Below are 17,487 nucleotides of genomic sequence, written 5' to 3' on the forward strand. Positions count from 1 at the left end.
GGAAGCCAAAGGATCACTTGTACTAAGATGACTTATTAATCACGTAGTGCATTTCAGACAGAGAAGCTAAGCTCCTTCATCCTGGCATGACAGCACTGTACCGCTTGACTCCAAAGGAGTAGAAAGCAGATTGATGATTTTGCATGCTTTCTCAGCCTGTACTCCTGCTTGCACGTTTTCTACTACAGCTACATCAATACCTTCTGTTTCTTCTTTTCACACTCCAGCTAAGGATTTGCATCTGACTGTTTTTAAATGTCTTTTTCTTTTCCTTCTTAAATCTTTCTTGCTTGATAATAATTGAAGAAAACTTACAGATGGTTCTTAAACCACTTCTATTCAGAATATTTTTGCATCCTTAATAGGAGTGCAAGTAAAAGCTAAATTAGGTATAAGATGAAAATGTTACATTTTTGAATGATATAACTTGATTATCTATGATGGGAGGCTATAAAGGATGTCTTGCTTTGTTAGAACTAGGTCTCTGCTATTTGGGAAGAAAATCTGCAGTTAAATACTGGGGAGAGAAGAAAGGGAATATATTCTGAAGGGAAGAAAGGGCAAAAAGTAACACAGACTTTTTTTTCCCCTTCAGTAAACCATTTCTTTTCCCTCAACAATAGATAAATGATTCTATTTTGGAAATTATTTTGAAATATATTGCTAAGTTCGGCTCAGTGATCTAGTGGATTTCTCATGAATGAATTTTACTATGGCATCAGTAGACCTAATAGCATAGTGCAGTTCAGCTGTAATTCTGTCATTCATGTCCTGCGGCAGGGAGGATGGAGTACATGTAGTCCTTTCCAGGAGCACTAAAACCACCAAGATTTGAGAATTGTTTTTGTAAAATATGCTTACCTGTACTGATAACTGCATACTGCCTGGGGAAGGAAGGGGGTGCACAACTATCACTTTTTACAAACCATAAATTATTTCAGTGTGGATTCTTTCAATGACCTGGATATTGCAGAGGTAATAGCATGATGTTGTCTTCTTGAAAAATTCAAGAGTTGAAATGTAGCATTATTAGAAAATTACCACCTGAAAATATTTCAAGTACGTGTGCTGATTAGAAATCACACCTGCACTTCTAATTGTAAGAAGCTGTTTTAAACAAAATGAATTATATATTCAGTTTGCCAGTCTGCGAGTGATTTGAAGAGCTTTTCAAAAAGCAGGCAGTTGCACAGAATTATAATTAGCTAGTGTAGTTTTACTTGCCAACTCATGACTCAAGATAATATTTAGGGATTCAGACTGCAGAAAGAAGAACTTTGTTTCCATTAAATTTGTCTGTATTTGATATCACTTGAATAGATGGCCATTTTCTATAGTTTCTGACATCATTTAAAGAGAGGATAGCCCTGAAAGTAATCCTCTACCTTCCCTCTTAACTAGTTATCTGAACTGTTTCTTTCTGTTTTTCAGGTATTTCTCAAAGGGGTAATAATTACCATGTTGGTCGAGGACGTGGAATGCAAAAGAAATTGAAGCGTAAAGATCGTGGAAGGGGAAGAGGAGGCAATAAAGGATCTGATGGCTTTCATGAGGTATGTGAATTAAAAGTTAAATTCCTAATGTGTTTTTTTGCAAATGACCAGATATTTTGCTTTAACAGAAAAGTATTTAAACATATTTTTCATGTTTTGTATAGTTTTTTTAAACTAATGCAACATTTTCTTGTTTTTCTTGGAAATGTATATGACTAGCAGAAAGTGGTTTATGAGCTTTGGTTTTGAATGGGATGTTAACTTCAATCAAGTTAACGGAATTTTAATTTATTTCTGAAAGATGACATTTTGCTACTACTAGTTCAGATGGGGGGGCCAAGTTAAATGGCCATTTTCACAGCTTTTGCTTGTTTTCATCTGAATCATGAAAAATTCTACTACTTTTTCCATAACTTTGGCTGTGGAAATGGTAATATATGACCTTTGTTTTCATTTTATAGTTGTTTGCACAGAATATAGAGAAAACATAACATTCAGTATCAGCACTTGTGTTCATAAATTTGTCACTTCAGTCAAATGTAAGCTACATAAATGAAAAAAATAAAAAATTGATGATTAACAGATCAAATCCATCCATGGCCAAAGAATTATTTAATTAAAACTGTATCTAAATCTATATACCAGATGAGCTAAGATTCTAAGGAAACGTTAGTTTATATATCTCCTTAAGACATTGATGCTTCTCCTGCCTCCTACATTCAAGAACTTGCCTGGCTGGCTTCTCATTAAAATGTATAATTCAGCCATGTTAATTTTTTTTTCTTTTTTTTTTTCTCCCTGTGTTCTCCAGATGGCCTAGCTGTCTGGGGCTTCTGGGTGGTCCAGATCAGATTTTCCTCTCCCTGCCCTCTATGTGGTAGGGGAAAGGGAAGCCTTTTGATCTGTTACGATGCCTAGTTTATAGAACTCCTCCTTCCTGTTTCTGTAGAACATGCCCTGTCATCCAGCTAAATCTCCCAAGTTGTGGGGAAGGGTGGAGACGAAGAGGCAGCTGCAGGCAGGTCCCAGCAGGGCTAGAAGACAGAAAACAAAAAGCTGGGCTCCTGGCTACAGCAAAATAATGAATTCTGCAACACAGATGCTGAGTTCCCTGGTATGTTGGGTTAAATGTCAAAATTCCTTAGCTACACAATTAAGTCCCTGAGATCTGAATGACACAGTTGGAGCATTTCAACCTTTGTAAAGCTGTTGTTTCAAGCACTTTGTGGAGTAGAACAGTCATTGGTTTACAGTGCTCCCAGGAAGACTTGGGGGATTGTTTTAACATGATATTTGTGTTAACCTTGAAGAAGATCAAGTATTAGATTCAAAGTTTCATTTCTGTAGCACTACAGTTTCCTCAGTTTTGATGTATTCAGGCTAGAGAATGGATCTCGACTGATGCAGGAGTGGTATTTCTAGCTTGGAGATTTTGCTTCTCAGTGTACACAGATCTGCTAATCAAATTCTTAGCATTAATGTTTTATGACATTGTTTAATTTGCCAAGCAAAATGAGACCAGACGCTTGATATGCTGATGCTCATGTTTCACAGTGTGATTACTTTGGAGAGCCACGCCACTCCATTTCAGAAGTTCCTACTCAGAGGTTAATTCCCTCTGGACTTTTGTAAAAATTGGAAACCCGGAAAAGCCTGACTTCCCACTGTAATCGTATAAGTAGGCAACCACCAAGTGTTGCAAATAAGACGTTTTTTTCTACTCTCTGTTGTGTGTCACATACAGCAGCTTACTAAAGGTTATCTACTTCCTTGACTTCCTCACTAGCCAGCAGAGCCCCTCAAAACCTGTCCCAGACAAGCTGCTCACCCTGCCATTCTGACCAGGCTTCTCACTCACTCCTCTTCTCCAAACTCCCATTTGTAGTGTAAGCTTAGTAACCATATAGAGACTGACACTCAGCTCAGCTGCTTCTATCTCTAGTTAAATGAGTTTACAACAGTTTCTCTAGCTTATCTTAAGTGCAGATGCCACAAGAGAATCAAATCATAAGAGTGAAGAATCTTTGCCCTCAGTAGGTATATAATTAATCTTACATGATGAATCATGACTGAGTTGTGCTTCCTCTGTGCTTTTTCTTCATGTGTTATAAGCAATCAAGTTGTTTTTCTTCTGATGAGGGGAAAAAAAGAATAAAGATAATCTGGATGTAATAGTTACATGAGAGGCACACAGAGGGAAAGAATCGGCAAAATATTGCCTTGTGGTTAAGATAAATACAGAAATCTGCTGATCAAAGTTCATCTTCTGACTCTGCCACAAGCAATACTTCTATCTATTCAATTGCAGATTTGTTAAAGTAATAACAAAAGTAAATTGATTTGTCTGAACTTCACAACATGCCTGGTGGTAACATGGTTATATGTATAACATGGGATTTGATCACAGTAGACATGTGAAGGAGCTGTAAAGATAGCCAGGAGCCTAAGTGCTCATATCTACCATGACAATTCACGATTTCCTCAGGACCAAGAGAATGCTAGCAAGACCTGCAGCACCTAAGTTTCTGCTTAGCCTTGCTTGCCTGATTTCTTCCCAGAAGCATCAATGGTTTGCCATTCTCATGCATATGTCTAGAATCTTCCCACTCCTCACATGAGGGAGCAGTTGTGTCACAAGTGTAGTGACCCTCTCTCAATCTGAGGCAAGAAGGGCAGTGGACGGTGGACACCGAAGGAGCGTTCAGACCAGAATAAAGAATGCTGGAACTAGATGTCATCTTTCTGATCTTTGTCTTTAAGGTGAAAATGCCAGGCATTAATCAACATGTTTATCAAGTTACTTGGTTAGGATTAAGATCTGAGTTTTTGTGAACTGCAACCTGTTAACACTGTGGAGTTCCAGAAAGCATTCAGAAGTAACGCTGTATTTGGGCTGTTATGTAACTGAATGCTATTTATTTTACATCAGAGCTGTGAAGGTGATGGCATCCACAGGGGCAATTACTAAAGCATGCATGCAGCAGAGCCCTTAATCAGGGAGTGGCTGGCATTGGCTTACTGGGTGCCCATGAGTCAGTCTTGCTTTAGAGCACATTAAAATGAAGTGCTAGATACTTTCTCCGTTTGGTAATTTGTACCTGTTGTATTGTAAGAAGTTTCTAGTTTGGTTGCATTTATAAAAGAGTATGAGACCCAATGTTAAGATAGCTAAGTAAATGTATGTGTATTTTACTTTACTTTAGGGTGTGGGTATAATAATACTAAGAACTTAAATCATGGTGTAGTTAATCCTGTTTTGGGTAAATATTGTATTAAACACACTATAATAATTTTGCAGCTGCACTTAATAAGTAAGCATCAATAGAATGTTCATTTTTCTTGCAGGATGGCAAACCAGTGAAGAAATGGGTTAATATGAGTCAGGAATTCATAAATCAGCACACAGTGGAACATAAAGGCAAACAAATTTGTAAATATTTCCTTGAAGGGAGATGTATTAAGGTAATTATGCTCTGCGTCTCTCGATCCTGTTTCTTACTGTGAGGAAGAGGACAAGATGTGCCATTTTCTTTAGTTCAGCTGATGCAAAGCAAACTTGCGTGATGAAGCTCAGTGTTTTGTGGCTTCTGATGTTTTATGTGTTTATAGATAAATGCCAGCAGAAGTGCTTGTGTAAAAATATCCTTTTATGTTACAAATCTAAAAGGATAACAAGTTACATTAAAATGATTGTGTTTGCTTATTAGTATATACAGTACTGATGTAAGCTGACAATATATCATTTGTAAATATGTATCAAATCTTGCAAGTATGGAATGTGTAAGTAGGCAATGATTTCTGAATATATTAGTTTATTTTTTGTTATGTGGTACTACTAATTTTGAAACATTGAAGGAATCACTTAACTACGCAGAATTATTCATCTCTCTGAAATAAAGTGGCATTGGGGGAGTAAAAGAATTGAAGTCATCTTCCTTCAGCCAGCAAATGGAAGGCAACAGAAAGAAGAGAACACTATTTAGAGCAGTTAGCTGTCAAGCAAGAGCCCCAGCAAGACAGTCTGCTCTTGCATAACAATTTTGCTGTTGCTTCATTTTGAAGCTTATGCTACTGTGGAGCTCTGATGTCAGAATAGTCCAGTCAGTTTTAAAACACAATTGAGAAAAACTCCATGCTTCTTGACAAGCAAGTGCATCATTTATTTTTAGTTTCTCTGCATATTTAGTGATAGACCATTTTCTGTTTCTTTTTCAGATGGTGAAAGTAAAAGTGAAAATTAGTATGCTTTTCCCAAACCAGGGGGAAATTGAAAGCAATGCATGTACTGATGGCTTTATATATTTTAGTATTAACGTCCATTATGTTCAGTAAGATGAGTATTTGCTGCCACCTTCAGTTTTAAAACAAATAGCTGTAAGAGCACTTAGTGTGTTTTTTCCTGAAAGTAATTACAAAGATTGTACAAAACCTTTCTGAAAAACTAATTCTAATATGTAAGATGATGTGGTTGGTATAAAACATCATATTGTTTGGAATTTATTTTTCCTGTGTTAAAGAGGTCTAATAGTTTGTTTGAACTCTTCCAGTTTTCCCTCAATCCCTTAAAAAAGAGTCATGTTTTCTGATCAGTTATAGCAGTTGGTTGTTTGGAAAAATAATTTTAATAACAATTTTTTAATGCCTTTTTAAGTGCTATTTCCTAGGTGGACAGAGAGAAGAGAACTGGTGCTATAAGACCAGCTTGTTTTGTGTGGACCGTCAGCATTTATTCTTTTGAATCCAGATTCAGGAACTGTTTCTCTATGGACAGACCCCCATTTGTTGTTTTTCAAGGACATGCTTATGATATTCTGTGTTAATAAAGATAAAAAGTTTAAATTCAGCTAAGGAGGATGTTTCTCTTTAGTATGAAATGGAATTATTTGATATTTCAGACTGATAATGTTTCTATTGTTTTCTCATTTACAGGGAGAGCAGTGTAAATTTGATCATGATGCAGAGATAGAAAAGAAAAAGGAAATCTGCAAGTTTTACATACAGGGTTACTGCACCAAAGGAGAGAACTGCATTTATTTGCACAATATCCTTTAACAAAAAGTATACTCGAATTAAAACCTTATTATATTTTATTTTAGAATAATTTGACTTTCATTTAGCTTTTTTTTTTTTCTTTTTACCTATTTGTTATAAAATGACTTGTAGAGCTAAAGACAGGAAATATGTGTGATTGAAAAGGTGTTTTTCAAAGATGTGCATGTGATTCTATCTCATTTTTTAAAATAATTCTTCATATGCCATGAATGTATCAATAAGTAAACTGATACTGTGATAYGTCTGCTTCTGTGATGGTCTGTGACAAAGAATACATATTTGGACTCTTAAAACCTAGGTTAGGCTTGCAAGTCTGTCAGATGGAAAAGTTGCAAAACAGATGGATTTAAATTGTACATGAAAATTTGGAACATCACAGTAGTATTTCTGCAGTTATTTTTAAGAGCACAGTGACAATTTGTTTTGTGTAAACTAAGGAAATATCTAAGCTATAGATACCTACGCAAGATGCTGAGAGTTGTATTTTCTTCCCTTTCTGGTCTTCCACTCCAGTATTCTGTTCCCGTCTTACCTGCAGTAAGCAGATATTCTTACACATAGTCCATCCCTTAATTTTATTGACCAGAATGTGGTCTCAAATGAGATTTTTCCCAAATACTTTTCATTATTGTTTTTCTTCTTTTGTGCACATTTATGTAGTTGGAACTACATCAGGTTTAATTTTAAGTAAATAAATAGGAAATCTGAAGTCCAGACTAAAAGTCTATATTTACTTGTAACTGATTTAAATGGTGGTTATTATTTCCATAAGAGACAGTACCAGAGGATATGTAGATTTAGTATAATGAGTTTTTTTTTTTCTTTTTTCTGTTTGGATACTCTGGAGAAGAGAATAATATAAAATCACTGGTTTCATTTAGTTTTCAGATTTTTAAAGTTTTTAAAGATTAAAAAACTTTGAGTTAGATGCGTTTATATCTTTTTTAAAAACCTTGATCTAGTGTTGTTTGTTGTAAAGGATGTGTGTTTTATTCCAGAGTTGAGACTATCAACTTTTTAATGACAATGTTAAGATCAAGTCAAAAATAATGTTAATGTCACAGTAAYGTAGCTAATTGGGAGAACATTAAATGAAACTAAGAGGTAAGTTGGTTATTAATTTACAAAATTCTTAAAACATTGTTTTGGAAAGATTAAGTACCAAGGAGGAACTGAAGGATAGCTGAAAGCTAAATATTGTAAATTTACTAAGTAATGCAAACTACGGATCAACCTTTGTTAGGAATCCTTAATAGATTGCTTACATGAATTCCCTTGCAAGTTCTACCATACCGGAGCAAAATGCTATCAAGGAGATAAGTGCAAATTTTCTCATGCACCTCTGACTGCAGAAACAAAAGAGCTGTTGGATAAGGTAATTTGTAGTCTGTAAATGAGATCTGTTTCTGAAATGTTAGGCTGGAAGTTTCAGTGGGAGCCTCGTGCTATGATGTTTTGATGCTAAATTCTAAAGATGTTAAATGTTCCTGTTTTCCTTGAGCACGACAAGTCTGTGACCAGATTCCATGCAGTGAATTCTCCTTGCCATCAGTTTTCTTTCCCTGATTAGACTCATCTATTTTCACAGCTCATGTTTCTGCTCATGAACTTTCTTTTGCCTCCTTTCTTTTGAAATTTTCATGAACTCTTTAGCAAGAAGTGTGGCTTTATGCCTAGCTTTAGCTGTCTAGAAGTTAAATTGGCATCTGAATTACTATTGCACACAGGATGTAGAAACAAACAAGGTGGTTCTTAGGAATGGTTCGTCAAATCCTGACCTGTGTCTTAGGTGGGATGTTCCTGTATGTCTCCAGTTACTCTGCAACAAGACTTAGCAGAAAAGTGACACAAATTTAACCCTGAAAACATCATGAATTTTAGAATAATTAATTTTGTTACCTAAAATTACTGGTCAAAGGAAGTGAACCTTTGTAAAATTGTCCTTTCCTGACCCCTTAGTAGAAAATAAGTTTCCTTCATGACTACTGAATCAATATCCTCTAGGACAAAAGTAGTAATGGATTTATAGTTCAGCTAAGTTTGGTATCAATAGGTGGTAGTTTTGTAACAGATAGTTTTCCTTCTTTCATTTTAGTATAATTAAGTTGAATTGCATACACTTCAAATTTAACAAAGGATTTTCTACATTCTTTTGTTCTAGGTTTTGAATACTGAGGAGGAACCACAAAATGAAGATGAAAAGGAACTGGAAGAACTCAGAAAACGTGGCATAGTTCCTCTCCCTAAGCCACCACCTGGCGTTGGACTTCTGCCAACCCCACCAGAGCAATATCCATTTTCTGAGTCTGATGCAGAAAATTTTCAAGATCCTTCAGGAGAATATAAGAAAATCCCATCTCTCTTTGAAATAGTTGTGAAGCCTACTGTGGATTTAGCGCACAAAATTGGAAAGAAGTAAGTTTTGGTACTTTCTGTAGAGTCTTCCGTAAAAAGAAAGCATGGCTATTTGAACAATTGTCTGCATTTCCATCAAAAGCATTTACTTCTGAGTATATTGCTAAGTTAATGATGGGTCAAATATTGGCTATTGTCTGCTATGGAAAGCGTTCAGTAAGTAAATAATTACAACTGTTGCTGAGCCTTGACCTTCTAAAATCTCACTCCATTAGCTCTGGTTCATTCTCCTTCTAGAATCTTTTAGGGTTAGCTTTTTCTTGACTGAAAGCAGTGGAGACTCCTGATGGAGATTGTTGGCCTTAGGATGTTTAAAACTGTTAGTTTCAGCAGATGTTCAGTTTTCCATGTGCTGATACTGAAAAAAAAAGTGTTCTGTTATGTGTTGGGATGTGTTTGTAATGTAGGTAGTTAATATTGCTGAAAATGATTTTGCTCCTTGCAGACTTATATGAAAATCTTGATCCAGTAAGTTGGAACAGACATTTGTAAGAAGGAGGAAGATGAGGAGATAGATAATAGGCTGCTGATCTATGTAGGTGCAAAATTTGATCCATTTTTTTGCCTACAGGCCTCCAACCTTCTATAACAGCACATCACCACCAAGACCATCATTTCAAGGGAATGACCCACATTCTCAGCATATGTATAATCCAAGTTCAAGTCCAGGGCCAGGACCTGGCATATCACAAGGACACAATGGACCACCGATGCACCCAGGTTCTCCYGGACATCATCCATGCGCTGGGCCTCAAGGCCCAGGAATGCCACAGAGTCCTCCTATGCAGGGTGTTCCACCAGGCTTTTTAGGACCACAGAATCAGACTGGTCTGCCTATGCAAGCACAGCAAGGTGGTCCGCCTCTAACACCACCAGGTCTTGGTGGATCTTACAATGCCCCAGGAGTTCAAGGACATATGGTGAATATGCCAAGAGAGAATCATTGTCCTCCAGGGCCACAATATCAGCAGATTCCTGGTGAACGACAGCCGAATATGAATTATGAGCCTATTCAGAACCCAGCTGATTTCTATGACAATTACTATTCTCATCAAGCCGTACATAACTTCCAGCCAACTAATAACTCTGGTGGTAAGCACTTCTCAAAGTGATTGTTCCTTGACATGATGCTTTGCTGTTGTGCAGCATTAAGGCATTGTAGCCCCAAAGCTGAGCACTGAAAGAATTTTGGAGAGAAAGCCATTCCTCCTGAAATGTCTTCAGTGTTGCTGCTTTCTTATCATGTGTAATATAATTCAAGTTAATTTGGTTTGATCTAGATGTTTTGTGTTTTAACTCCTCTGCTGTAATGGCTTATATAGGATGTCAGCTAACAAGATTTTTTTTGGTACTGCAGATGGAACATGGCATGGAGAATTTGTAGATCACCAGGCTCACCTCATGGCTCAAGAGTCACATACAGGTGGAAGTGAGTCAGACTGCATCAGTAAAATGGGCCATAAACCAGCCATTAATGTGCCGGATTTTCTTCCAGCAATGCAGAAAGCCCTTTATGTAAGACTTAGTCAAAAGCATCAGGAAGATGGAGACTCTATCAGCAGCCAGGGTCAGAGGGCAATGAGCAAAGAAGAAGGTAAAATTAATGTTGTTACAGTTTGAAACATTCATATTGACCATATATTAGCCTAGAACAAATCCATTGGTTTGGATTTTCATTGTGTTACCATTCACAATTATTGTGTGTGCACGACCACCAATTCAAATACTGATTTCAGCTGTCGATACTCACTTTCCTTCCCAGCTTATTCTAGGATTTTAGTATGGGGTTAGCTAATGCACTTCCATTCAAAGTAGAAAGATCTGTAGATAATCTCTGCATAGTTTGTATTTTTAAAAGATTCTGTTGTTGAGTCAGTTATTTCTTAAAATCCCCGACTGAAACAGAAAAGTTTATTATTTCTGACTTGTCAGTGCTATAAGCTCATCTTAGATTCTGTTTATTCCATGGCGTCTCTTGATCTTTTTGCACATTCCTCTTCTCTAGAGCAGTATCTTTCCTCTGCAATATCTGAATTTTGCAAGGTTTAAACTGAGTGTCTCTGTAAAGTAGAGAATGGAGAGCAGCAAGCCTGCAGATYAGCTTCAGCCGGACAGAATGTGTCTGTTCCTTGGACTGCTCCCTGCTGCACTCTTTTCTGAGGTTCCTGGAAGTACTTCTGTGCTGTGACCAAAGTGCATTTTTCATGTAACCAAAAGAGATTTGCTGTATCAAATGATTACAATGATACCACCAATATTATTCTACTTGCATGATGAGCAAGATCCAGAAACACAGCCCTTGAAGGCTTCATAGAAAACCAGAGTTACCTACCCTTACTGAAGGATTCTCACCAGTTCTTTGGAGTGACTGGTCCTCCAACATAGAGGAATTTCACAAAGCAGCATAACAGAAGAACATTCCTCTTAGCTGCCTTCTTGTAACTTCACCCTGTCACTGCCTTTTGTTGAATATTTATGTGATACAGCTAGCACTGTGCAAACATTATGTGAATTAGGCAGTGGTAATTCTAGTGCATTTCATCATCATTTCTCAATTTACTGAGCCAAAATAAACCAAGGGTCTCTGTCGGTGGCTGAGTAAGTTTAGGATGTGGACCTGAGCACACAGCTGTATGAATGAGGTTTCCACTATATTGCTTTCCAATAAGTTGCAGAGGTAATTGGGAGTTTATTCTGTAAAATTAAATGTTCTTATTACCATTTCTGAATCTTGACCCCTTCCCAAAACCTTGTGATTTGGACCATAATGAAGCAGCAATTCAGCATTTGTGATCTATCCATTTTTTTAAGGCAACTATAAGATTCCATCTCTCTTTTCCTCCTGCACAATAACGAAGATCACTTTCATTGAGACTCAGATTTTAAATATTTTGTAAGTGAGGGGTGGTTTGTTTTTGTTTTTACTAGTATAGGTAGAAATCACTGTTTGAAAGTGTGTTATTTTCCCAGATTAATATTGAGATACATACATGGAGGGAATTCAGTAGAGTTCTGGAGTATCACAGCTAACTGCAGGTTTTTTTGTCAGTTCTTCATTTAAACTGATTTTTTTKGGGGGGGGGKTTAGATCAAGGTTGTTATAATGTAGTGAACTATGGCTTAATATTAGACCTAATTTCCATTTTATTGAGAAGTTACCCTTTTATAGCAATGTATGTTTTGTCTCATTTCCCAGTGATCATTTGCGTGTGTGTGTGTATATATATATATATGTATACATACCTATATATATATATATTTGGTTTGTTTGTTTGTTTGTTTAGATGACAATGTGAACTGGTACTCTAGTAGTGAAGAGGAAGAAGGGAGCAGTGTTAAATCAATACTGAAAACCTTAAAGAAACAAAGTGAAAATTTTAGGAGTCGGCAACAACATTCCACAGACCAGCACATGCTTGGTATTCCTACTGACCCAAGGCTGGCAAAAGAAAAAGGCGCAGGACCCCAGGCTGCTGACCCAAGACTTAGGGCCTCTCCAAGGTCAAACCCCAGAAAGCCTTCAGAATCCGCATCCTTGGACCCACGGCTTGCACGGGATCCCAGAATGTTAAAGATTAATGAAGGTGGCCATGCCAGCTCATCTCTCGGGGGAGCAAAGCTAGATTTACATCATGCGCACACTGGTGTTAAAGTCAAGCAAAAAGGGATGGAGGATGATGATGAAGATTCAGAAAGAGAATTGAGAGAACGAGCTTTCCTAATACCGTTGGAACCTTTACCTGGAGTAACATTAAGGGATCCCCGATCTCAATTGAGGCAGTTCAGCCACATTAAAATGGATGTTACCCTGATGAAACCAAACTTTGCTAAACATATTGTATGGGCTCCTGAAGACTTGCTCCCAATACCTTTGCCTAAACCTGACCCAGTCTCTTCAATTAATTTACCTCTTCCTCCACTCATTGCTGACCAGAGACTTAATAAACTGCGGAATTTAAAAAATGATCCCCATCCAAATGCAATGCCAGCGGACCCGAGACTAGCTGCAAAAGCAAAAAATAACTTAGCGGGTAGGAGTGGCTATTTGGATCAGCCTGCAGACTCGCATGCCAGTAGCTCAAGCAAATTAGGAGATCCTCGCTTACAAAAAAATGTTGATCCCAGACTCCACAGACTGTCTAGTACAGACGCACATCATGGACTCGCAAAGGATTCACACCCTCCGAAGTTTGACCCCCGCCTCAGCAGATCTGCTGCCAGTTCATCACAGTCCTCAGAAGCTGCAGCTTCTAAAGCTGACCCAGATGCTCTGCCTCCATATGCACCCAAGTTATCATCAAGTGGTGTCAAACTGGGAACTCCTGGATCAATACTTAGCGGTATTAGTTTGTATGATCCAAGAGATCACAGCTCATCATTGGACACAACTCCAGTTAATTCAGGCGAGAATGGAGAGAACCAGAAAAAAAGTATTTTGAAAAATTCTGGTAAAAATGAGCCTAGTCTCCCAGAAGATTCATTGTTGCAAAAGGCTGCCTCTAATGTGGAAAAAAATACAGAAGGATCAACAGAAGCCTCTTCAGATAAAGGAAATAGCACCAGTAAATCTCAGGCTAAACACTCCAGTGCTGCACCTGCAGTGCATAATCTTCCTATCCAAGCTTTATCAGGATTAATCAGACCACAGTACAGTGATCCAAGGCAGGTTAGACCACCGGGACAGGTAAATCAAACACAGGATAATGATCCAAATGGGGAATCAGATGATAAGTCATTAAAAGATGTTTTCAAGACTTTTGATCCAACTGCTTCACCATTTTGTTAGCAATTGATTTTAAGTCTTTTTACTGTTGTGAATATTGCAGTTTTCTGCTGTTTTGTAACTGGTTTACCTCTTTGCTTTATTTATTTTTAAATTATAATTATCAACACTTTTCAGCTGCTAATCTCAGAACCACATGCAGTTATACAGTATGCTATAGTGTTTGCAAAGCTGTGGTATTTTCTATATAATACTTTTCCAATTTCAGGGAGACTAATAATTGACATGTAGAAAAAACATGTATCGTGTTAGAGCTGATAAAAGCACTTTCATTGTAAATACGTCATTAAGAAAGTCTAAAGACCTGTATATGTGTGAGCTGTCTTTCATAAACAACATTTAGATATGATTGCCACATTTGTATGATTGTATAGACACAAGCAATATTATGTACATTACTGTGAGAGACACTGTTTGACAAAGATTGTCTGATGCATCAAGCCAAACCTACTAACTGAAATATACATAAATGATTTAAAAGGAAAATGTTGATCCTCCTTTTCAGATCAGTTGATGTAAGACATTGGTTTTTATTCATGCAGTCAATATTCTTAGTGTAAAAGATACCTATATCACATATTGAGGAGTACAAATGTCATATCTTTTGAAAGTATTTTATTCTATACTGTATATAGAAGAAATTGTGCAGTACATAACTAGAAGAAAGTTACTGTTAAAGTGGAGAATACTTAAGTTGTCTAATACAAAAAAGGTTTTTATTTAATTTTTTCACGCATACACAATTCTGATTAGTGCTATAAGTTACATTGTGGTGTTCATGTATTTCAATGTATTTTTGTATTCAGCTGCTTAATTTGTATTGCTTTTTTTGTATTGATGTAACTGCAGTACTTGTATTCATTGTGTCTTTATGACATTTTTAACAAAAAATTAAAAAGGGTACAGTTAAAGTCTGGTAATGACTGTGATATTGACATGTTTACAGCTATTTCCCTAGGCCTAGTGAAACAGCAATAAGGAGTGTTTGAAGCATAGATGAAGGGGCTTGAACGTGTTTTAGTACAGTCACCTGCTCATACCACTTGGCAGTCAGACTGTAGCAGGTTTTTAAATTAAACTTGTGTTGAATCCCAAAGGATTGGGATGTGGTTGGTAGCTTGGTAAGTGGTTTCACAATCAGACTTCTGATGTGGAGAGAGCCATCACTGTTCTCGTATTATAAACATTATAAGAAATGTCATGCATGTTCTTTAATTTTTGAAGGTGCTGCATGCCCAGAGCACAACTGTCCTTAAAGCCTTTCTTGTTTTGCCTTTTGGCTTGCTTTTTATATACAGGAAATGTAGTTATACCTAGCTAGCTACATTTAAAATAAAAGTTTACGGTCTCCTCAGTTGTCATTTGATTCCCGCCCACTTGGAATGCTCCTTTCCATTCAGTTTCTTCCTTAGTGGACCTTCTGTTTCTTTGGCCCAGGTAGTGCTTCTAGCTGAGCAGCACATTTATCACAGATTCTATCATTTGGTCTCTTGTGCCTGTGAGACAAGCAGTAATCCAGACAGAAAGGCAAGCTGTCTTGCATGGCTGAGCGGAACTTGGAAGAACTGAGGGAATCAGATAAATTCTACTGCTGTAGAACATGACAGAGGAGACATCACTGAAGGCAGTAATTATTTCCATTTGTCTTCCTAATTTCTCAGATTTAACACCATGTTAGCTTTAGGATATTTTGAGTAGCACTTATTCAAAATAATTAAAAACTGGATCACGGATGTGAAACATAGTTGCTATTTTGGAGTAATACATTAATCCTACATAATTCTGGAGCTGACAACTTCAAACGGCTAAAGTTTGGCTTTTTAAGGATTTTATCAAGAAACCAAGAGAGCAGGGAAAAATACATGGATATACAGGGGAACAAAAAGAAGTGACAGTTCTGTATTGCCCAAGTAGCCAAATGCATGAAGCCAAATTCAGGTTTGCAAATACCAAATACTTAGATATGTAAAGCATTAGACCACGCTTGTAGCATGGGCAGCCCTAATCTGAAGTTATGACCTCTATAGGGCAGTGAAGATACCATCAAAGAAATGGACTCTCCAATTTTTTGAAGATACTGAATAAGAGTGAGGAAAAACTCATTCCAAGGGCAAAATGACATGCCTCATAATCAAGGTATTTGAAGAATCTTAAATGGTTTGCCTTATGAAAAACATTGAACTAGACACTGTAAATATCAACACAGGTAAAAATTTCAATAGTTCTTCCATGCACCAAGTTAAGCACAGCAAGGGCAAATAACTGACGCTTGCAGTTCAAAACAGAAGAAAGATACAGTATTTAACGATGTATTTAGCCACTGAAGCAGCTTATTTAAGTGAAAGATTCTCCACTGTTTGCAGTTGTGACATTTAAGTGGGGAGTGTTTATGAAGCACACAGTCATTCACCTAAAAGTTACAGACCAGCTTTGGAGTTACAGACCAAAATGGAATGTGTTCTGGTAGGGGGATCCAGAGTGATAGTTTCTAACCTTAGAGACCCACTGCCATGTCAGTATCTTTAACATAACGTAGATCTTTATTTTGGAAAAGGAGACAGTACGGAGAAAATGCAATTTTAAAGAGGCCAGCTTGGCCTTGCAGTCTGTTGTCTCCAAATGTAACCACCTCCTGCCTTCTCCCAAGAACCAGACTTGCAGGGGCAGCAGTTCCCTGCAGATGTCCTCAACAACAGCATGAGCATCTGTGGGCCACAGTGCAGCTCCTCCATCCGTCTGTGCTCCCTGATTTGTTCATTGCTGATTTCTTCTCACAGTCTTAAGGCTTCTCTGTTGCACGAGCTGCTGCTCTCATGGAAAGATGGAGGTGATTCATTGCTGCTCTGCAAGTACTGAACTGCCTGATCAGTCAAGGAGGAAAGTGCTTGTGGGTGTCTGAGCTTAGCAGAGGGGAGCAGGAAGGCGTGCATGTGGCCAGTCCTGTGCTATTGGCATCAGCTTGAGTGAACTCCAGCTACCAAGCAAGTCAGTTCCAATCTGCTGTATGGAATGATTTTGTCTTCTGCAGGAGAGACTTGTTTTTTCTCTTAGTATGGTATGCTGTCACGGAGCAGCGTTTTCTTCCCGTACTCAAAACTCACATTTCTGAGGTTATGAAACAAGGGTATGAAGAGCAGGAACAGGAGCAGCCAGCATCATTTGTCCTGGATTCTTCAGAAGCCAGTGGTTGTAAGGTGGGTGATCATCAGTGTTGCATGTTTTACTCTGGGCTTGTGTCTTAGAAGCTAGGTGCTAAGAGGGATCTCAGGAGAAGTCATTTCTTTGTAAACTGCTGATTCAGGGTCAGCAGGTAAGATACAAGGCTTCCTCTCTCTTGCTAGCTCTAAGGACTTTCTCAAAGAGTTTTTATTTAAGTGAAATATGGGCTAAAATTATTATCTCTGGTCTTATCTGCTCACTGGGCATCTGGACTGAGTACTCCTAGATCAGCACCCGGTGTTTGCTGCCTTATGCTAAAAATATATTTACAGAGATTTCTAGACTCTCTTTAGTTAACCTATTTTGTTATTTTTCTACCACAAAAAGGCTCTAATATGAATCCTTTCTATTGCAAATTAAATCAATTTATTCTTGCACGGTAGAGAATATTGAACTACACCCGTGTTATATTTCAAAAGTCAATGTTTTTCCTGGAGCCTTTTTTGGAACCTCTTTGTCCATGTTACCCTCTAAATCCGTATTTAGCTTTGAGCCCTACTTGGGTCCTTTGCACTAGTCCTTCTG

General features: G+C 37.6%; 1 protein-coding gene across 2 annotated transcripts in view; it reads left to right on the plus strand.

Moving 5' to 3' along the window:
• The window catches only part of ZC3H6 (zinc finger CCCH-type containing 6), a 41,325-nt gene extending 26,671 nt beyond the window's left edge, over positions 1–14,654 (plus strand). The window contains exons 5-13 of one of the 2 annotated variants that reach the window (XM_085313458.1): positions 1,432–1,553; positions 2,443–2,607; positions 4,839–4,955; positions 6,423–6,534; positions 7,811–7,920; positions 8,707–8,960; positions 9,532–10,052; positions 10,318–10,554; positions 12,245–14,654. In XM_085313458.1, coding sequence (XP_085169584.1) covers positions 1,432–1,553; positions 2,443–2,607; positions 4,839–4,955; positions 6,423–6,534; positions 7,811–7,920; positions 8,707–8,960; positions 9,532–10,052; positions 10,318–10,554; positions 12,245–13,746 — 3,140 coding nt within the window. In that variant the 3' untranslated portion in view covers positions 13,747–14,654. The remainder of the gene's footprint in view (positions 1–1,431; positions 1,554–2,442; positions 2,608–4,838; positions 4,956–6,422; positions 6,535–7,810; positions 7,921–8,706; positions 8,961–9,531; positions 10,053–10,317; positions 10,555–12,244) is intronic. The other variant, XM_085313459.1, reaches the window with a different exon arrangement.
• Positions 14,655–17,487: the final 2,833 nt, after the last annotated feature.

This window comes from Rhea americana, unplaced genomic scaffold (genome assembly GCF_003343005.1).
Source record: "Rhea americana isolate MKP2758 unplaced genomic scaffold, rheAme1 scaffold_386, whole genome shotgun sequence".
Lineage (NCBI taxonomy): Eukaryota > Metazoa > Chordata > Aves > Rheiformes > Rheidae > Rhea > Rhea americana.